This window comes from Arachis stenosperma, chromosome 5, assembly GCF_014773155.1.
Source record: "Arachis stenosperma cultivar V10309 chromosome 5, arast.V10309.gnm1.PFL2, whole genome shotgun sequence".
NCBI classification, from domain to species: domain Eukaryota; kingdom Viridiplantae; phylum Streptophyta; class Magnoliopsida; order Fabales; family Fabaceae; genus Arachis; species Arachis stenosperma.
This window is the reverse complement of record NC_080381.1, coordinates 115022443-115045382: the sequence shown is the minus strand read 5'-3', so window position 1 is coordinate 115045382 and position 22940 is coordinate 115022443. Positions and strand designations below refer to the sequence as shown.

The window sequence follows — 22940 nt, the reverse complement described above, 5'->3', positions numbered from 1 at the left end:
TAATGAGTTTAAAAATTAGTTATTTTGCTGGTATGTGATTGTTAGTGCGCAAAACTCTTTTAAACATACATAAAAATTATATTATTATTATTATTATTATTATTATTATTATTATTATTATTATTATTGTAGAAATTTGCATAAGATCATGAACGAATTCGAGACAAAGTAACCAAAGGAATACTTATATATATAACGAATTATTCAACCCTAAGAAATCCCATTATTGATTTGATACCTTTTCTTTATTCTATTAATTTAATGAAATGGAACACTTTGTAATCTGATGATATGCATGCTTTCATTAATTATTGATTCGGATAATATAAAGCATGAAATACATTTATGCCTTGAAAATTATGTTGGTGTAATAATTAATTAATTATCATGTTAATAATTTACATTATGCCAACCATCAAGAATATGCGCATTTTCAGAGAGATGAAATAAGTAAACATTTTTGTTTCCAGCACTAAGCATTGACATTCCTTGCTTCCCACGAAGGCACCACATCTAAACATAACTATTTCTTTACAACTCAGACCTATTGGAATCAATTTTCATACACATAAAGCATAAACTTATTATATATTCACTGTTTTAATTTTTCGTATATTATTTTTACATCTATAAACATAAATACATATATATTTGACTCTTCCCATTAGTACTATATTGTAAGTTATTTTAATTAATCAATTAACATGAATTTAATATTTAAAAAAACTCAGATACTTTAAATTAGTTAAATTAGTTAGTCTGTTAGTTAGATAATAATATATTACATAAATTATTTTATAAAATATTATCTAATCGACAAAATAAAAAATAATTTCATTTACTGTTATATATTATAGAGACTAAAATGAAAGATCTGATTTTTCAAAAACTGGATTAATTCTTTCATAGAACGTATTTCACTATATTAACCTTATTTTTTAATGAGTAAATTGACAATTAAGTTTTTGAAGTTTTTGAATTTGGATTAATTAGTCTTTAAAAAAAATATTAATTTGATTCTCCACAATAGTAAATATGAACACGTAATGCCTTTATTAATTTAGGAAAAGTATAGAGTACTAATATACAATCTAACAACTTATTACCAATAATAATTAATTATTATATTTTAAACACATGCATAAAGAAACACATCTATAAAGACACTTCTATTAGATATCGTTATAAAAAAGACATTTTTATTAGAGACAGACATAAAGACATTTCTATTAAACACAGTTATAAACAAGAGTTGACAGAAGTTGGCAGAAATGTTGTTGGTAACATAGCGAAATTGATTAATTTATCAGGTAAAATTTAACGACTGTGTTCATATGTACCATTACCTACTATGACGTATTTTTTTTTTATGAAAGATCGTCACACAAATAACAACTTTTGGAGTGAAACTTTTACCTGTTTTAGTAGGATCGGATTTATAATAAATAGAGAGAGTTGATAAACAATGTTATATGAAAATTCAAAAGATAATAGATGTCTCACTGTTATATCGTTTTTATGCTCACATAGCAGCAACGGAACACACACAACTGTAAATAAAAAAATATATGGACAACTCAATTTTGTTTCGTAATATCTATTGATGGAAGGATATACACATCCATTGTTTGTTATCGTAGAGAACCTAATTGATGTTTTTTTTATTCAAGGACTGATTAATCCGATGTCAAAATTTTTGAGAATCTAATTATCACTTTACTCTTCTTTAATTGTTAGTTATACGTATATAATATGGATGACAAATGACATGTAAGGTACGAACACTTTATTGAGTTGCTGTGTCTGCGTGTGTCGGACACATTTCAGACACGACATTCATTGACACTCGTTCAGCACACGTGTCTGCTGTGTCTTTTTTTTCCAAAGATAATAGGTTATATTTCATTAATTATTAAAAAATGAAATACAAAGATGTCCAAAAGCAGGACAGCATAACAAAAGGTGGGGATTTCCCAAAAACACTACACTGAAGGTATTCATCCAACGGTGTGTGGTCGAAAAATGAAGAAAAATCTTAAAGAAGAAATAATGATAAATCAAATTAAATGCACCTAAGAGCTTGTCTCATTGAGATGACGACCTAAACTGGGAGTTCTTTGAATTTCACGGAGCAACTTGACAGAGCTTGCTAGAATGGCAGACGGCATAGAAGTAGAACCTTCAAAAATCAACTGGTTGCGAGCTTTCCAGCAGTTCCAGCAAATGATGGTAAGCAATTGAGGATTATGGTCAGCATTCTTCAACGGGTTAAGTATCTCTGTTGATGCAGTCTACCATGTCCAAAAGTCGTTAGAACTCTGAGGGGGAAGACAGTCACGAAGATAACTCTGAGACCATACATCTTTAATTCTAGAGCAATCGATCAAACAATGAGTGACTGTTTCCGTTGCTTCATGATAGCAAGGGCATATTGGTGATATAGATGGGATGCGGTGATGAATCTGAGCAAGCACTGGAAGTCGGCCATGGAGAGCTTTCCAAATAAATAGCTTAATTTTGTGAGGCAAGTTCAACTTCCATAGATCAATCCACGGCTTTTTCTGTTGCATATAATTAGGGCAAAGCTCCAGAGGCGGATGGTAAAATAAATAGCCAATTCTGTAACCTGAAGCTGTATCATATTACTTGGATTTGTTCAAATCCCATTGCAATTTGTCCCTACTCTGCTGAATTTTAACTGACAAAATCCTGTTTGCAATGTCTTGGGGAAATAGTTCTTGAATGAGATTCTGATTCCAATTTCTATCTTCAGTAATTAGATCTTTAACTCTTGGAAACAACTCAGAAATAGCCTGTCTATTTGGCATGTCAGAAATCATTAAAGGATACGGAGGAGGCAGCCAAGGATCCTCAAAGGTTCGGATATCCTCACCAGTACCCACAGCCCAATTAAGACATTTTTCAACAATCTTTCGGCCTTCCAGTATGCTCCTCCATCCCCAAGAAGGTAAGACTCCAATTTCTGCTGTTATAGGATTACCATTGCTAAAGTATTTACCTCTTAAGATTTTGGATAATAAGGAAGTAGGCTGTGTTACAAGTCGCCAAAACTGTTTGCCTAAAAGCGCCAGATTTTGGATTCTGAGATCTTTAAATCCAAGGCCTCCTTCTTTTCGTGGGCGAGTCATAGTGTCCCAGCTAATCCAAGCCATCCTCCTTTCAGAACCTTTTTGTCCCCACCATAACTGAGAAAGTAGAGAGTGAATTTCCGAAATTAAACCATCAGGCAACTTGAAGCAAGACAATGTATAAATAGGAATAGCTTCTCCCACTGCCTTAAGCAATATGTGTCTACCACCTGACGAAAGAAGATTGCGCTTCCACCCTTGGATTCTTTTTCGAACCTTTTCTTTGATCATACTAAAAAAAGCCTTTTTCGATTTAGAGACTGTAGAAGGCAAACCAAGGTATTTATCCTGAGCCCCAATATGATTAATATTCATAGAGTTAGCCAGTAGTGTACGAGTAGTATGTTGTGGCTAAAGAATACAGCAGATTTATTAAGATTTACCCTCTGGCCACTAATGCTTTCATAAGAATTCAATAAATGCAGGATATTTGAACATGCTTCAGGATTAGCCTTACAAAATAAAATGGAATCATCAGCAAACAGGAGGTGGTTGACCTTGGGACATCGCCTATGTATCTGAAGACCCTGAATTAGTCTATTTTGTTCTGCCTTGTGTAGCAAGAAGGAGAGACCTTCTGCACAAAAAAGAAAAAGATAGGGGGATAGAGGATCTCCTTGTCGAATACCTCTATTTGGTTTGAAGAAACCATAAGGTTGTCCTTCCACAATAACAGAATAAGAAACAGTTGTCACTAATTCTCGAATCCACATGATCCATCGAGAGTCAAAACCAAACTTCTCCAGTATAAACCAAAGAAAGTGCCATTCCACCCTATCATATGCCTTACTCATATCTAATTTTAGCGCCATTTCATTTTCGAGACCCCTTTTCTTGTTTTTCAAGTAATGCATACACTCGTGAGCAATTAGGATATTATCAGAGATTAATCTGCCTTTAATAAAAGCACTCTGCGTAGGGCTAATTAGTCTATTCATCATACTCTGAAGCCTATGTACAAATACTTTGGAGATAATCTTGTAAAAGACTGAAGATAGGCTTATTGGTCTTACCTGAGTCATATCTTTAGCATCAGAAATCTTGGGAATAAGACAGATCTGAGTGTGGTTAAAACCCTTCAAGATTCTGCCCCCAGAAAAGAAGCTCTTAACTGCTCGAAACACATCACCACTAAGTATGTTCCAGAAGCTTTGAAAAAATTTTGCTGTCATACCATCATCTCCTGGAGCACTTTGAGGATGAATGCTAAATGTTGCGCGTTTCACTTCCTCCATAGTCACTGGTCTTTGAAGCCTACGGTTCATGTGAGCTGTAACCTTAGGTTCAAAATCAGTAAACAGAGGTTCAGGGTTCTCATGACAAGTGGAGGAAAAGATGTTCTTGAAATAAGATTCAGCCACAGAAGCAATACCAGCATTTGAAGTAGCCACTTCACCATCATTGCCAGTTAGTTGCCAAATTCTATTCCTTCGGGTTCAATTTCTAAATTTCTGATGGAAGAAAGCTGTATTCTGATCACCAGATTTGAGCCATTTGACTCTAGACTTATCTTTCCAATAAGATTCCTCATTTTGCAATGCTTTTTTAAGTTTGTCCTCTATTTTTGAAATGATGTCGCCTCCATGAATTCCTGCTAAACGAAGTTCCTCTAATTTCGACTGTAGTAAATCAATCTCCACCTTCGAATTAGATCTGTGTTCTTGCTGCCATTTGACAATCTTATGCCGACAACGCTTTATTTTTTGAGCTAGGATATACATGGCTGAACCATCAATCTGTTCATGCCAAACCTCTCTAATAATCTGGCGTATTTCATCATTGGAACACCATCTTTCTTGGAATTTGAATCGGCGTTTAGATCTCTCAGTTCTCGGATTAGAGTCTAGGAGAAGAGGGGCATGATCCGAGCCTGATTCTGACAGTCTAAGAACCGTTGCATTGGGATAGAGTTGCTGCCAATCAACTCCTACCAGGAATCGGTCCAGTCTTTCCTGTATCAACTCATCACCCCTCCACCAAGTGAATGGTCTTCCGACCATACCAATATCAATCAGAAAATTATCATCAATAAAACTATTAAAGGTTTCAATAGAAGAAGGAGATTTAGCACCCCCACCTTCTTTCTCCAATTGATTAGAAATGGCATTAAAATCCCCCATTAACACAACCTTACCATCGAACTGTTGGGTGACTGAAGTTAATTCAGCAAATTGAGCCATTCTATGTTGATCATTTGAACTGAGATAAACACCTAGAACACCATAGGGATCATTAGAACCAGTTGTCAGAACTGATGCCGCAATGAAAAATCTACCATGCTGTAAAATCTGAACAGTGCAACCATCCCTCCATGCCATTGCCAAACCCCCTGATAATCCATTCGGATCTACAATAAACCATTCCTTAAAACCACAAGATCTTAGTTTTCCTTCAACTTGTTAAAATTGATTTTTTGTTTCACAGATAAAACCAACCTCGGGGGAGTAGGATTTGCAAATCCCTTTAAGATTGTGGATCGTCAGGGGACTCCCCAAACCCCGACAATTCCACGAGAGCATTTTCATATTTCTTTGGGTGCCACTTGAAGGCTGGCACCCTCCACCGTCATAGCAATTATATGAGGGTTATGAGTCTCTGATTTGTTACTCATGGTGTAGAGAAAATCAGAATTGGTATTCAATGATTCTAAAGAGACATAAGATATATGGAATGAGTGAATTAGAAAATGGAATGAGTTAAAAGAGCAATGAATTGGGAGAGAAAACGAAAATTAGGGAGCTAAGTGGAAAAGAAATTAAGAAGAAAATAAAAAATAGAAGAAGATGGAAAAGAGTTTGACGAAGAAAAGACAAAGAAAGGTGTAACCATGGAGGCGGCGCAGTGAAACCCTAGCATAGCGTCGGGCGCTAGATGAGGAGTACGTACTCCCATTATATGTACGTGTCTGCTGTGTCTAACCATGTCTTAATAAAAAAATTATTTTCTAGACTCGTTTGGTCACACCTAAATATCATTACATGTCAGCATATCAAACCTTATTCTTAACATGTATGTTTGAAATAAATTTAGAAATATTATACATTATTATTTATTAAAATAAAAAATATTTAAATGCTTTATATAATTAAAATAAGACATTAAAAAAATTAAAAAATAATTTATGTTTTAAACTTTTAATATCAATAAAATATCAAAATATCATTACGATTTATCTAAAAAGTATTTTATATTATATATATATAAATGTCACTGTATCTTATAAAATTTTAAAATTTGTGTGTTAGCGTGTTCTATGTCATGTAGTGTTCGGTGTTTGTATCTGTGTCTGTACATCATAACAAATGACAATTCAAATCTATAAATTTAAATATTATACAATAATACTATAAAAGAGTTTAATTTGATCTACTAAAAACATAAAACATTTTACATAATCATACCATCATATTCGCTTTTTTGAATAATTATTTTACTATGAGTATCAAAATTAAATTGGAAGGTAAAAACACATAATAAAAAACTTGTGTGTATGTAACTTTTCATAAAGTAGCTAGTTAAGAAAAAAAACACTTCAATTATTACATGATTATATATTTGTGATTTTTTTTTCTTACGCTACTAGTGCATATAAATTGAAAAGATACATTTAACTCAATTTAAATGTCAGGCTTCATCAATCATCAGTTCATCAGTCTCTTGAAGAACCATGATTTAGAGAAGAAAAATAACAGAAGAAGAAGAAAAAAAAGAGTCCAATTTGGAACCGTAATATGCCATGTAGTAGGAAACATTTTGAAAGCTGTCATCTTGTGCAACCACCATATATATTATGTAGTTAATTAATAATAATATAATAACAAAAATATTAAACAAAGTAAACCAAACCAAAACCTTGTTCAGACCGTTTGTGTCCAATAATACTATGATCACTATCTCAGCACAACTTTAATTTGCATTGTCAACTTCGTCAAAAAGGAACAAAACAATTAAAGAAAAAAAAAAAAAAAAGAGTGCAAGACTTTGTTCATTGGTTACCAAACTCATGTCAAGCTGGCTTATGCAAATTTCTCAACAAATCATGATCTTGCCTTTTAACATAACAACAATTCTTTACTATGTATCATTGTTTTTGTTTCTGTTTTTATTGTTTTTGAGCAACAATAACAAAAATGGTAGCATGGTCTTGTGCAGTGATCAAAGTTTTTATCCACAAGAAAGAGAGGCTTTGCTGTTTATAAGGGATTCTCTAAATTCTTCTATTGATTTGCATGGGAATTGGGTTGGTCCACCATGCATTGGAGAAGATCAAAGCAAATGGTTTGGTATCACTTGTTCTAATTTTCATGTTGTTCACATTGTTCTTGAAGGGATTAACCTTAGTGGAACTTTGAAAAATCCTACATTCCTTCAAAACATTACTCTCTTGAAGAAACTCAGCTTCAGAAACAATTTGCTTCTTGGGATGCTACCAAATCTCACAAATTTGGTGTCTTTAGAAGAAGTGATCTTTTCAGATAATCACTTCTCAGGGAAAATTCCTTCTGGGTATGTTGATCTTCCTAGTCTAAGAGTTTTGGAGCTGCAAGAGAATTACTTGGATGGTCAAATTCCATCCTTTGATCAACCATCATTGGAAAGTTTCAACCTTTCATATAATCACTTGGTGGGGCCTATTCCTCAGACTCATGTGATTCAAAGGTTTCCAGTGAGTTCCTTTGACAATAACACAGATCTTTGTGGAAAGCCATTGGATAAGTTATGTCCTGAACCTTCTCCTGCTCCATCTCCTATGCCAGAACCAGAAGTTAGAAAAAATAAGAGACTCAAAGTTTGGATTATTGCTTTGATTGCTTCTTCTTCTGCACTGTTTCTGTTTCTGATCATCATTGCTTTGTTGTTTTGTAAAAGAAGGGCTAGTGCAGAAGAAACAAGAAGAAAAGATTCAAAAGATTCAGCAGGTAAGGTTGATGTCTTTTTTCAAGCATGTTGTAACAACGGTTAAATTCATAGTAAGTAAATAGTGTAAATTCAGAAAGACCAATCAAATAATAGTTATATAGAATGCAATACGTTCTGGTACAAAAAAAAATATGTGGTAGAATACAAGTACAATATTTCATGTGAAAAATGTACTTATGATTTTTGGTGGGCAGACAAATTGTGAATTCGTACACGCGAATTAGTACATGGTACGTTACCTAATTGATGAATTCATGTAACTATAAATAGATTTGTTGTCTTAGATTTTAGATCAAGTTTGTGATTTCTCATTTAGTTTGATAGTTTGAATCTCCCCTGCCTTCAAAAGCCTAGAAAATTGGTCATGAAGAAAAATGTTGTCTCACATTGATGAATATAGATTCATGAATGTTTTTATTTTTTATATAGGTTCTAATGGTTTCTCTTACAGGGTATGTATTTGGAACATGGGCAAAGAAAATGGTGTCTCATTCCTTCAGTGAAGACTCTGAAAGATTAGGAAGATTGGAATTTTCCAACAAGAAGTTTCCAGTATTTGACTTAGATGATTTGTTAAGGGCATCAGCAGAAGTTCTAGGGAGGGGCAAATTGGGTATTACATACAAAGCAACACTTGAAAATGGTGCTCTTGTTGCTGTGAAGAAACTTAGCTGCATGAATGAATTGAGCAAAAAGGAATTTCTTCAGCAGATGCAATTGCTTGGGAGCATCAAGCATGAAAATCTTGTAGAGATTATATCTTTCTATTATTCAGAGGAGCAAAAGCTCATCATTTATGAGCTTATGAATGATGGAACTTTGTTTGACCTCTTACATGGTTAGTACATTAATTCTTTCCTTTCTTCCCTAAATTCTAAAGAAACCACAAAATTATTAACATTGTTTTTACAGCTCAAATTTTCTTTATGATTGAAAGAGCAATAATTTTTACTATGTAGGTAAATTTGTACTTTCAATTTAAATGACAATTAATTGGTTATATATTCTTTTTTTGACTTTTATATTGGTGATGAGAAATGCTTTTTACATACATAAAAAATTGATTTGTATTTATCATTCACTATTTTCAACAAAATAGTAGATGGACAAAGGTTAAGGGATAAAAAAGTATGGGACTATTGGTTAATAGTTAGTTGGAAAAAAATTAATTTCCAATATTTTTCTTTTTTACTTTTATAAAAAGTCAATTTTTTTTATTTTTTGAATTTTGAGCGGCCAGCAAAAATTATTATTTTTTGGCCAGTAATAATAATGTGCACCCATATTTATAGATATTTTATAATAAGAAGCATATAATTTATACTTATATTTACCAGAATTTTTTATACATGAATCAATAGTGTTTGTACCCACATTTTTCAGAGTTTGTACATATGAATTAGTAAAATTTATTTGTTAAAGACAATTTAGTATTGTACTAGTCAAATGATAAACAAAAATATTAAAAATTGCTGGCCCAAAAGTTTTTCTTAAATTTTTATTATTTCTATAAAAACTGATTTTTTTTAAGACAAACAAATCACACATTAAACCCTAAATTAAGACACTAACATAAAAATTCATATGTAATCTGTTGGTGCTAGAGGGTAGAGGAATTGGAAGAATGTCACTTGATTGGAGCACAAGAATGTCCATTATCAAAGACATAGCAAAGGGTGTTGCATTTCTTCATGAATGTTTGCCATATCAAAAGGTCCCTCATGCAAACCTAAAATCAACCAATGTCCTAATCCAACAAGATAGCCAAGGAGCCTATAACCATTCCAAGCTCACAAATTATGGATTCTTTCCACTTCTAAGTTCAAAGAAGAAAAACCATGCTGAGAAACTAGCCATAAGCAAGTCAACAGAATTTGTCAAAAGGAAGAAACTAACACACAAAGCAGATGTTTATTGCTTTGGTATCATCATGCTTGAGATCATAACTGGGAAGATTCCTGGCCAAGTAACTAGCGCTAATGATGATGAAATTGTAAGTGATCTTTCAGATTGGGTGAGAACTGTGGTGAACAATGATTGGTCCACAGATATATTGGATTCAGAGTTATTAGCAGAAAAAGAAGGGCATGATGCAATGTTGAAGTTAACTGAATTAGCACTAGAATGCACTCATGTTATACCAGATAATAGGCCTAAGATGAGTCAAGCGTTAAGGACAATACAAGAGATAGAACAAAATCACAAGAGCCAATAATTAATTAACAAAAATATTATTTGTATATTAAAATTAATGTATATTAATATATATTTTATACTAATAATTAATTTTAGTGATTAATTTTAATATACATACAGAATAGTACATTAATTAACCACTCAAAACAAAATTCCATGCATTATTATTACTTCAGATCATATGGCATATCATCCAAAAGCAGAGATTACTTGGCAACAATTGCACATACAGTATTCTAGAAGTGTGTGTGTGTTTTTTTTTTTTAATTTACTGTTGAGGAATTGTTATTTCTATTAGAGTAGTTGATAGAATTTGTCCCAGGTACTCTTTTTCCTTCGTAGTTTTGAGATTAAAAAAAAGTATTTGAAAATTTAGAAATTCAATATCAATTGAAGTTATTATATCAATCTAATTAGATAACTAACTATTATTTGGCCAATATAAATTAAATTTTTTAAAATTATTCTTTATATATTTATTTTCATACTTTTTTTATTCTAAACATTACAATTTTATTTATTGCTGCAGACTATTTTAAACTTAAATTCAAAATTTTAAATTTTAATTTTATAATAAAAAATATTAATATTAACTAATGAAAATTTAATTCTGCATACTTTTTTTTTATATTCTTATTTACTTGACCAAACAAATCAAATAAGTCCAAGAGAGAATGTGAACTACTGAGCTGTGAATATGGGCTAGTTCAAGCTTATCATGTTGACAATAACCATGCAAGCAAAGTTAAGCTTCGATACCATCTCATCATATAATATCATATGCTCATAGCTAGATTGGGTAGAGATCCGATAGCATTGGCCACTGTTATGTTGAATGATTTAAGTGCTACATATTCTTGATCTGATTTAATTAAATAAAAATTTACTTGGACATGAATTTTGTGAATTAGGAAATTTGTGACCAAGAGTTAGTCCTAAATGTCTAGTGTAAATTAGCCAAAATTGATAAAAAAAAATTATAACAATGTTCAAGCTTTTTAATTAATACTCTTTTTTTTTTTAATTTCAAAATAACTGTCATTTTTTTTATTTATTAAAAAGTTAATGTATCTAGTACTCTAGATATCTAACAAACGGTATAAACATTATTATGATTTTATTATAATTTTACAAACAACAAACGGTTAAAATTTTATAATGTTTAATTTAGTAAAATTTTTATTTTTTAAAAGTTATAATATTTAATAAATTAAATTAAAAATAACTTTTAATAAATATAAATAACAACAAAAGTGTTCAATAAAATATTTTTTAAAAAATTTAAATTTAGATATTAATTAATATGTAAAATTATATTAAATTTTTAATTTTAATAAATATAAATTAATTTTTAAAAACTGTAAACATAAATATATAAATCTTTTAATTTACCAAATATAAATTAAACAAAATACAAATAATTTTTTTAAAATTTTTACCAAAATAAATCTAAATAGTAAATATTGAATAAGTTCTAAAATAATTTTCATTACTTCGGTAATCATCAACAGTTTTTTCCATGGATATACAAACTGTTGCAAAGAAAAGAATAAAAAACAATTGTACTTTCTTGAACTATATCTAAAACTAATTAAATAAATCAGAACACAAAATTCAATAAACATATTGAGACAATAAGTCACGGAAACCGCAACCGCGAGTGGGACACACTTTGGATTTTGTCCTTAGTGATGTGGAAAAAGAGAAATGAGGATCAACTCTAACACAAATCACAGAAAAAAAAAATTAAAAAAAAAACCACACATGATTTTGTTGATATGTATGGAATGAAACATGAATATGCCAACACATATGAATACGTGGCCACCTTTTAGCATTGGAGAAAACCAGGTGTCTCACCAAAGTGTTGCTCTTATACACCACTTTCACAACACTTTTCACCCATGCAAAAGACCCCTTCTTCTTTCTCTAGTTATCATCACCATCCTTTATCAAAGTTCCATTCTTTTCATCACTACTACTATTTTGTTGCTGAAAAGAAAACAACATCAATAAAATATCTTCTCTTCTAAGCTTTCTTTTTTATGAATTAAGGAACAAGAATAACACATATACACATTGACATTTTAAGGAACATAAGAACATAAACATATACATATATATTTGTTGTGTTTGAAGAAAGAATCTTAATTAGTAGCATTATATTATGGCTACTAGAAGATATGCTTTTGGGAGGGTTGATGAGGCAACACACCCTGATTCCATGAGGGCTACCTTAGCTGAATTTGCATCCACTTTCATCTTTGTCTTTGCTGGAGAAGGCACTGGCCTTGCTCTAGGTCTGTATTTCAATAAATTCATGGCTTTATTTGAATGTCTTCTTGTCCATTTGTATTGATTAGGTTATATACAATATAGTAAGGTTATTACACTTAAATAATATAGTTATGGTCTTATAACTTTTTTAGTTCTATGAAAAATTTTCAGTCTAATTGTAGTTTCTTTTTTTTTTTTTTTTTACAAAAAAAAATTGTTTTTCATGCTTTCTAGGAACAAATATATATTAATTTTTCCCCTTACTTTAAAAATATTGCTTAAAAAGGTTGAAGGTGAGATTTAATTTAAGGTAGCTTGGATATTTTTGTATTATTGTGTTGATCTAATCTAACTACTTTAATTTAATTTAATTTAATTTATTAATCATATAATCAAGAATAATACATGCATGCTAGATTACTTGATGGATTTTTATATATTTATTTTATAATTACAGATAGGATATACAAGGATGAAGCATTCTCAGCTGGAGAACTGTTGTCACTTGCACTTGCACATGCATTTGCACTATTTGCGGCGGTTTCTGCTAGCATGCATGTCTCCGGTGGTCATGTCAACCCGGCGGTGACCTTCGGAGCTCTCATCGGCGGCAGAATCTCCGTCGTCCGTGCCATCTATTACTGGGTTGCTCAACTTCTAGGTTCTATAGTGGCTTCCCTCTTGTTGAGGCTTGTCACCAACAACATGGTAATATACTAATATATATTTCCCAAATTTTTTTTCCATCTTTTTTCTTAAGTAGGTCAACAACTTTGCTAACATAGAATGTTCAAGGGAGTTTCTTATGCATTAATCAATTAATCATGTTTGTTTTGTCCTTGATTTTGCTTGTGTTTGGGCCACTTATATCATGTGGTTAAAAAAAGTAGTGGGTGTAAATAGTGTATTAAAATTAAAGTTATCTTTTAATAGTAATTTACTCTGATACATCATACATGTGACTTAAATTCTCTTATGATTGAGCTTTAGCTTTAAGCTATTATTAGTTAGGTCAATTGAAAATGAAGTTTAGGCAAAATCATCACATGTAAATATTATATTATATGTATGGTCTCCTGTTTTAGGGTTTTCTTAATTTTTGGAGTGACAAATGTTTTAAAATGAATTGAATTAAAAAAAGAAGAGGGAAAAAATAGATTAGAATTTAATCCTTTGGATCAAGTTCCTCTTAAAATGAGGGTAAGGGTCTAATGATTAATTATTTACTTTATTATTTTACTAAGTTCGTATTTTTTAATTTTTTCTTGAATCTTGATCTGATTTTTTTTGCATTGAAATGGGTGAATGTAGAGACCAGGAGGGTTCCATGTGACATCAGGGCTTGGAGCAGGACATGGGCTTATACTTGAGATAGTGATGACATTTGGGCTTATGTACATAGTATATGCCACTGCTATTGATCCCAAAAGGGGTTCTATTGGGGCCATTGCACCTTTGGCAATTGGGCTCATTGTTGGAGCAAACATCCTTGTTGGAGGCCCATTTGATGGGGCCTGTATGAACCCAGCACTTGCTTTTGGGCCTTCCTTGGTGGGCTGGAGATGGCACTACCACTGGATCTATTGGGTTGGCCCACTCATTGGAGCAGCCATTGCAGCAATCATGTATGAGTACATTATCATCCCAGTTGAGCCTCCTCATACTCATCAACCGTTGGCTCCTGAAGATTACTAGCTACCTCTACCTCTGCCCTAATAATAATGTATCGGAATATTTTAATTTTAATGTATGCTTTGTGTTTTTTTTTTTTTTTTGGTTAATTTTGTAGTGGGGTTTCTCTTTGTGTCTTGTGTATGCATTTTACTTCCAATTATGTGTATTTTGGGTTTTATTTAAACCCAAAAGAAAAGACTTTGTTGTTTGTGGGTTTATCTTTGTTGTCCTTTGTCTATCTTTACTTTTTGAATAAAATATGAACCTTATTTTGTATAGCAACACACTTCTATGTAACCTTAATAAATTTGATGATGCATAACCTTTCAAGTTTTTTGGTGTCATTTTAGTATTTTTATAAGCAATATAGAATCTAATATTAAAATATGAAATGTAGAATGAAATGCCCAGCCTATATTGAAAATAGTAAACAATGAATCCTCTAGAGAGGAATGCTTCATGAGTGTCTACAAGTAACAACAAAAACATTACACATCTACAGGGTGTGTTTGCCTGTAAAATCTGGCAACCCAAGGAGCAAGTTCAGTGTTATGAGGTGTTCTTGGGTTGGCAGAATAATAGTCAGACCAAAAGCAAGGATTGAGTCTCTCAGAAAATTTGTTTTCAGCATAAATGCAAAATGGTAGCCAATTTTCACCTCCATTCATTCTCCTCTTCCTCTCCCTTGGATATGCCAATGGTGCTTGCACATACCTTCAATGCAATGCAATTATGTTAGGAAGAAACACTTTAGATCATACAAGTTCTGATACCATTTATTCCAAAAGATTAAACTGATAGGAAGAAATACATAAATGCCTATATTTCTAACATTTGATGAAATTCTACAATCAACATTAACCTATAAGCTAGAATGATAATGTACAAATACCTGATACCATCAACAACAGCATCCCAACAAAAGTGAGTATGGCCAAACACATGGCAAGCAGATGATGCATCCTTCTTACCCTCAGCACCATGAATAGACCTTATTCTATCTTCAAGAGAGTCTGAACCAATTATTTTTGGAAGCTTAGGATAAAATAACATCCTCTTCTCTGGACACAGTTCCTGCCTGTCAATCATATAAGCCACAATCAGAATAAATATCATATGCAAAGAAGACTAACCAAGAATTTAAGCAAAGCATCAAAGCAACAATTTCAATGACAGGTTGATTTATCACCTTGGAACAAAATGGGAAAAGGTAATAATGTGATCACATTTCATCTTAACCTCCTCCATCATCTCCAGTTGCTTATCATTCATGGCATCAAAATACATTGAAAGGGACATATCTCCATTTGAAAGTCCATGTGGCCACTTACACGCATGGAAGTCTTTACATGCCTATCGAAAAGTATAATAGAAAGAAAAAAAAAATCATTTTAGGTACAAATTCACTTCAAGATCAGTCTATTTGGCAGCATTTATGCCGAGCAAAATCAAAATCAACCATGACTTTCAGAACCATATAAAGAATGGTAAAGCAATCCCAGAGCAACATAAAGAAATAAAAACAAGATTGCTATTAGAGATGAATATTTCTATAATAATCTGTGCACATAGTATTCTGGATCTAAACAGACACATGGTATTGTAGTTCCCTAATGGAGATCTTACAGGAAGTCTGGAACAGAAACCGAACAATGGAGTGTTTACCGTAATATCACATAATCTCAGGGGAGATCAATATAAGTTATTGCTAAGAGATAAAAACATGAAGTTCTTATGCAGGCACTCCTTAATTGAAAAAATGGCTTACTAGGAGTTAAGAGAATAGTCACCATCTCCAAAGGCGGGATGTGAAATCCCGTTATGTCCTTCTCTCTGTCAAAGCTCTGCGAAAGAAGATGATTGAACATTCAAATAGACTGCCCTTAAGCAGCAAATTGGATCCGGCATATCATGGTATGAAAGAATTAGGAGGTAACAAAATTTGGCACTATGGAAGTAATCACCTCATGGTACCAAGAGAACAAGGGAATGATTCCTAATTCACCTATAACCATTGGTTGTGTTTCAACTCCAAGTGCCTTACATGCTTCAAGCAACTTATCCAGCTTTTCAACAGAATCAACCTAATGACATATCAATGAAAACTTTATCAGAATAAAAGGATTATATAGTACATAAAGGAGCCAAGCCAACAACATCAATGCATATATTGACAAACAATGGTTGCATATTTAAATTCTAGCAGAATTAGGCCACCCTTTTCTCCTAATTTGAGTCACATAAAACTCAATTCTCTACGCTATAGATATCATAACTTCGTCAATAATAGCTTGTAAATTCTAGTACCAACACATGTATTTGAGCTACACAGAACAATAACAACAACTAAGTTGTGTCATGCTAGGTGCGATTGGCTACATGGACCAAACAACACCATAGTGTTCTGTCATAGACCATATCTATGTTCAGCATATAATGCAATGGCCTTACATATTTTTGTCCCTCGCGACGGCACCAAAGGTCATGATTTCCAGGCACATAGAGCACATGTTCAAATCTTTCTTTCAAGAGAGACATTGTCACAACAAACAAGTCATATGTCTCAGCAACATCACCAGCCACAAGAAGAACATCATTCACGTTGTGCTTCACATTGTTCAGGCACTTCACCCAATTCAAGTTCTCAGCATAGTCAGTGTGCAAATCAGACACAACAAACACACGCAAACCCTCACCGTTCCCCAAAGGAGAAGGAAACTCTATCTGGGGCCTTGAAATTCCACCTCTTTTCATGTGTCTCCCATAACTGCTTTTAACAGATACTTGTTTCGAGAAACAAACAGAGTGGTGAGGATGTTGATACAGTGTGAGACACGAAGGGTTAAACCTCACCACCATGAGCACACCCCAAAAAGCTGAAACCAAAAAATTCAATCTTTGATCTGCAATGATTCAAATTCACCACAAAAACATTGTCATATTAGTCAAATGGGAAAAGGGTTGTTGATAATTAGCTTCTAACAGCATAATTGGGTTCAAATTTTGCAACTTGAAGTAATACATAGGAGTTCGACATAAAAAAAAAAAAAAAAAACGTGTTAGACGCAGAGAAAGATCTGGGGACCTGAACCCGGTCAAGCAAACGAATTTGTAGAATATTCAGATTGGAAAATCGAAAAAGAACTCAACTTGATGCTAAATTGCTGAAGGGTCACTCAAAAATGTGATTGTGAGTTGAATAAGGAAATCAGCTGCAATCAACCCTAAAATTAACTCCTTTGTTTGTTAGTTTGTTCAGTTTTTTTTCCCTCATTGCTGCGGCTGCTGTCATATTTTATTCATTTTAAAAAACAATTAGAAAACTATTAAAAGATAAAGAAATGAATAATACATATCATAATTAAAATGTATAATAAATAAATAAAATTAATTTTATCATTTTAAAATATTTTATTTTTTTATTAAAAATCTACTAAAAATAATTATTTGCTAAACAATTATTTAATTATTCTTCTAATTTTTATGTCAAATTAATTAGACTATTAGCTATTAGCTAATACTTTTATTTCATCAAGAATTAATATATTGTATATCTAAACTTAATTTAAAGTTATTTATGATTAATAAATTGTTACATATATAAAATATAATTTAAATTATTAATATTTATTTAAATAGATAAATAAATTAAATTAGGTTGGTTAGCTATTAGTCAATACTTGATACTAATTGTTTTAAAAGAAGAATATAATGGAAGCAAGCTAGTTTTCATCAAGTTTGTTTTAAATAATTTGTCGGTTTATTATTTAAATTGGTACAAGATGGCAAAAGTGGGCGCAGAAAAGATAATCAGGTTACAGAAAAAGTTTTTTTAGAATAAAAAAATATAGAAATAACGGTATACTACTTGTGAAATAGAAGATGGGACAAGCTTCGAAAAAGTTAGATAGATTAGAGATGGGAGATGCGTTAATTAGAAATGTGTCGTTTTTATTCAAGTGGTGGTGGTGCTTTTCGAAAGAAAAATGTTCGTTGTGGAAGAAGGTGATACGTTCCTGTAATCATTTGAACCCTTCTGTAATATTGTCGAAACAGCCATTACCGTTAAGGGGTGATCTATGGAAAGATATTTATCAGCTTAATATTAAAGAGCAATATACAAAAAATATGATGATCGGTGGCTTGACTATGGAGGTGGAAAATGGCAGACGTACTCGTTTTTTGGAAGATGATTGGCTACAAAGTGGTATTCTGAAAGATAATTTTTCGAGATTCTTCTCTGTTTCAAATCAACAAGGATCCGTTGTCGTAGGGGACTGTGGGTTTTGGGATGGGATATAGTGGGTGTGGAACTTTCAGTGGAGGAGAGAGTTATTTCAATGGGAACTTGAACTGCTTAATCAACTCCATGACCGATTACGACTAGTAAGAATATTGTCAAGTAGAGAGGATACAATTGTATGAAAATTTGACAAAACAGGAATTTTTTTACTAATTTCTTTGTGCAGGTACTGCAGAAAGTGACTCTCCCGAAGGACATCAGAAGCTGTACAGCTTCACTAGTGTCATATAGAGAAGATTGGTTCCTCCAAGAATTGAACTCTTTACGTGGTTTGTTTTAGTAGGCAGGATCAACACTAAAGAGAGACTGGATAGGTTAGGAATCATGCATCACATCAATAAGATTTGTGTTTTATGTAAAAAGAAAATTGAATTTGTACACCATTTGTTTCTTGGTTGTAAATTTACTTGTAGGTATGGTGCGCTTGGTTGACGTATGCAGATAGAGCATGGGCTATTTTAGGGACTGTCAAAGAATTGTTTGAGAGTTGAATTGAAGTGCTTGATCGTAATTCTGAGCAAAAGAAGTGGCTGATAGGGTTCTTTGCAGTTTTTTAAAATATTTGGTTAGAATGGAATAATAGAGTTTTCAGATATCTAAGACAGGTGTTGATGAAATTAAGAATAGATCGTTTCTGAGTTACAAAAAATGATGTGAAATGGATCCATTTGATTATTAATGATAATGCCAAAAATGACAATAAATTATACCCTATAATACTGTATCTTTATCTTGTTTTTTTTTTTCTTGTTTCTATTTGTTCTACTTTGTATGTTGAGGTCACTTTCTTAAAAAAAAAAGGAAAATAAGCGAATAATAGCAACTTAATGAGGACAAGGGGTATTCAGTTTAATGCGTACGAACTCAATTGATGCTATACTTGCATTATACAATAATAATACGTATAATATATATATATAGGTGTCAATTAGGTCCAATTCTTCAGCTTGAAAAGCACCACTTCTAATCGCTCCATGCACTGAACTCTTTCGTATATGTTTAAATTGCCGTATGTATATAATTCTTGATAAATTATTTTATTCCATTATTGATGGACTTCTTTAGAATAATTAAATTGTTGTTATAATGTTATCAAATGATTTTTTGTTATTTGTAAATTTACCATAGCATGTTTATTAATTTTTTCAGAAAGTATAGGTAGACAATGAGAATATTAAATAATATAAACAATAGATATATTAGATATTCAATTCAATAGGTATACAAATGATTATGTTTATTATTTTTAATTGAATAATTATTTCTTTTAATTCTATTTATTCATGCACATTTATTAATGACTGAATATTCAATTCACTAAGGTAGTGTTTATTTTTGGAGATAGGACACAAAGACATAGACAACACATCTTTAAAAAGTATTTGAAAGTAGAGACATAGATACTAAATACATTATCTCCGAGACAGTTTTTTATACTTTTATGTCCACTCTTTTACGAAGGACAATGATGAACATGAAATTTAAAAGAGGGATACGGACTTTTTTTATGAATTTTTTTCTTTTTGTCCATAGATATTTTTTATTATTCCACTGTTACTCCCTTCTTATTTTTTCTAATTTGCGTTGTTCTCAGAAATGTACTTTCTTCTCCATGTTCTTCCTCTATCTCTATGTTCTTCTTTCTTTTTTTCAGGTACTCTTTCTTTTTTATAAAATTTTTTATTGGGTTGGATAATTAATTCCTTCTTATCGTTCTTACTTCAATATCATTTTAACCTTATATTATATTATTTTATTTGTAATAAAAATAATAATAAAAATAATTAGTCTTATTAATTTTATATAATTTAAAAAAATTAGTTTTTTGAAAAGAAAAATCAATTTTTAGATAAAAAATTTGATTTTCTAAATAAAAATAGATTTTTATGTGCAAAAACTATTTTTTTCATGTAAAAATGGATTTTTTTAAAATTGATTTTTTTAAAATTAATTTAGCTTATTAACCTAAACAAAATTTTTTATTAATCAGATTTATTTTTTTGTTAATATTAACCATATGTATTCCTACATATTAATAATAAATTTAAAAATAAAATAATTATATTTGTAAATTTTATTTTAATATAATATTATTATATATTTTTTATTAAAAATTTTGGTCCCTTCAAACATTTTTTTTAAGTTTTACTCTCTATTAAATTAGTTTGTATTTGATGCAGAAAATTTAGAATTACATGGCTATTTTAGTCATTTCATATAATATTTTAGTCTTATCCATGTGTATCCAAACATAACACTAGACATTACATTAGTGTCTTGTACATCGTATCCAAACACAATACACAAAGAATAATTTTTATTGTCTCTGTCCTATTGTCTCTGTCTCAGTGTCATGTTCTGTTCTGTCTTTAAAAATAAACGCTACCTAAGTGTGCAGATAACTATCCTAATGTTAAGGTTTAGGAAATAATTTGAGAATGGAATGTTTTTTTTTTTACTTTATTGAGTCAATTTCATTGTCTACCAAACAAAATCTAATTTTTTCTATTTCGATTTATTATAACAATGATTGTTCAAATTTAAAATTTCCAGTTGATAAAAAGAGCAATCATTTTAACAACAACAACAAAGCCTTATCCCACTAGATGGGATCAGTTATATGAATTAAACAATGCCATTGTGCTTTGTCATGTATCATATCTACAGAGACTGTTTACATGTAGATCTCGTTTGACCACCTCATGGATGGTTATCTTCCATCTCATCCACCCTCCTGACTGGGTATTTTGTCGGTCTTTTTCTCACATGTCCAAACCACCTGAGACACGATTCAACCATCTTTTTCACAATGGGTGCTACTCCAACTCTCTCCCTTATATCTTCATTCCTTATTTTATCCAATCGCGTATGACCACTCATCCATCTCAACATCTTCATCTCTGCCACACTCAGCTTATGTTCATGCTCCTTTTTGGCCGTCCAACACTCTGTATCATAAAGCATAGCCGGTCTTATAGCAGTGCGATAGAATTTACCTTTAAGTTTTAAAGGCACTTTTTTGTCACATATAAAACCAAATGTACTCCGCCATTTTGACCAACCTGCTTGGATCCTATGATTTACATCCTATTCGAGCTCTCTACTATCCTGTATGATGCACCTAAGATACTTAAAACTGTTAACTTTTGGTAGGATATTTTCTCCAATCTTCACCTCTATATTAAGATTTTCCCTTCTCAAACTGAACTTACATTCCATATATTCCGTCTTGCTACGGCTTGTGCGCAGACTATACACTTCTAGAGCTTCTCTCTATAAGTCAAACTTCTTATTTAGGTCTTCCCTTGGCTCTCCCATAAGGACGATATCATCGTCAAAAATATGCACCATGGCACAGGCTCTTGGATGTGCTCTGTGAGTACTTCCAAAACTAATGTGGAAAGATATGGACTTAAAGATGATCCCTGGTGTAATCCTATACCAATAAAAAATTTCTCTGTCACACCACCTTGAGTCTTCACACTAGTTGTGGCCCATCATACATATCTTTAATTGCACGAATATATGCGATTCTTATTCTTCTCTTATATATTATATATTTATAAAAACGATCAAACATTTTTTAGACAATGCTTATAGTTTAGGGATGAGAGAACTTTTAATTTGAGGAACCATATTGGCGAATAAATGAAAATAGAAAAGTAAAAGTAAAATGCATGATGTTAGGTAGGAGTGTTTATGAGTCGGGTGAAATTGGATTTGTTCTGACTTAGATTCGACTCTAAATATATATTAGGTCTATTTTTTAGACTCTAACCCAGTTCTAGACCCGATGAAACTTAAATATTTTCGGGTCACAACTATACCGGATCCAAACCGAATAAAAATCGGGTCTTTAAAGTTTTAACAATAATTTATAAAGAAACTTATTTATGATGCACTTATTTATAAAGAAGAAACTTGTTATCGAAAAGTTGATATCCATATTTAAATTTGAATTTGTCCATAAATTCTAATTTGATGCTTCTTTGATTTATTTTCTAATTCAACAAGTATGATTAAAAATAAAACAATAAGCTTATAATTAATATAACATAATATTAAAATTAATTTAACACATATATATCTTTTTTAGTTTCCTTAGGGTGCACATGGGTTGGGTGAAGCCAAGTTCGTCTTGACTCGGACCCGGCCCGAAATAATGACCAGTTCTATTTTTGAGATCCTTACCCGACCTTAGATCCGGTAAAATCACACCAAATTAGTAGGGGTGTTATTGGTCGGTTTTGGACCAAAACCAACCGAACCGATATGTTCGGTTCCTACATACACACAACCGTTCGATTTGCTACTTTTGCAATAGCCGAACCGAACCGAACCAACAGCGATTTGGTTCGGTTGGTTTTTTTGGTTTTTAATTTCTAATGAGTAGAATATGAATCACAATAACTAGAGGTTCA

At 31.7% G+C, this 22940-nt stretch overlaps 3 protein-coding genes across 4 annotated transcripts; 2 read left to right on the top strand and 1 right to left on the bottom strand.

The window, feature by feature from the left end:
• Positions 1-7155: 7155 nt before the first annotated feature.
• Positions 7156-10284, top strand: LOC130981140 (probable leucine-rich repeat receptor-like protein kinase At1g68400). Its single transcript, XM_057904762.1, has 3 exons — positions 7156-8068; positions 8521-8907; positions 9674-10284. The coding sequence occupies exons 1-3, from the start codon at positions 7168-7170 to the stop codon at positions 10282-10284; spliced, it is 1899 nt and encodes a 632-aa protein (XP_057760745.1). The 5' UTR covers positions 7156-7167.
• Positions 10285-12350: 2066 nt separating this feature from the next.
• On the top strand, positions 12351-14267 carry LOC130982683 (probable aquaporin TIP-type alpha). Its single transcript, XM_057906731.1, has 3 exons — positions 12351-12565; positions 13000-13250; positions 13854-14267. The coding sequence occupies exons 1-3, from the start codon at positions 12433-12435 to the stop codon at positions 14235-14237; spliced, it is 768 nt and encodes a 255-aa protein (XP_057762714.1). The 5' UTR covers positions 12351-12432; the 3' UTR covers positions 14238-14267.
• A 343-nt stretch (positions 14268-14610) lies between these two features.
• On the bottom strand, positions 14611-17485 carry LOC130982682 (uncharacterized). Of its 2 annotated transcripts, none has more exons than XM_057906730.1 (7): positions 17367-17485; positions 16668-17119; positions 16181-16300; positions 16007-16060; positions 15406-15569; positions 15109-15294; positions 14611-14930 (listed from the first exon to the last, which is right to left on the bottom strand). In XM_057906730.1, exons 2-7 carry the CDS (start codon positions 17073-17075, stop codon positions 14705-14707), a joined length of 1158 nt encoding a protein of 385 aa, XP_057762713.1. In that variant the 5' UTR covers positions 17076-17119; positions 17367-17485; the 3' UTR covers positions 14611-14704. The 2 variants fall into 2 exon arrangements, with proteins under 2 accessions (XP_057762713.1, XP_057762712.1); XM_057906729.1 differs by having other exon boundaries at positions 17302-17481.
• Positions 17486-22940: the final 5455 nt, after the last annotated feature.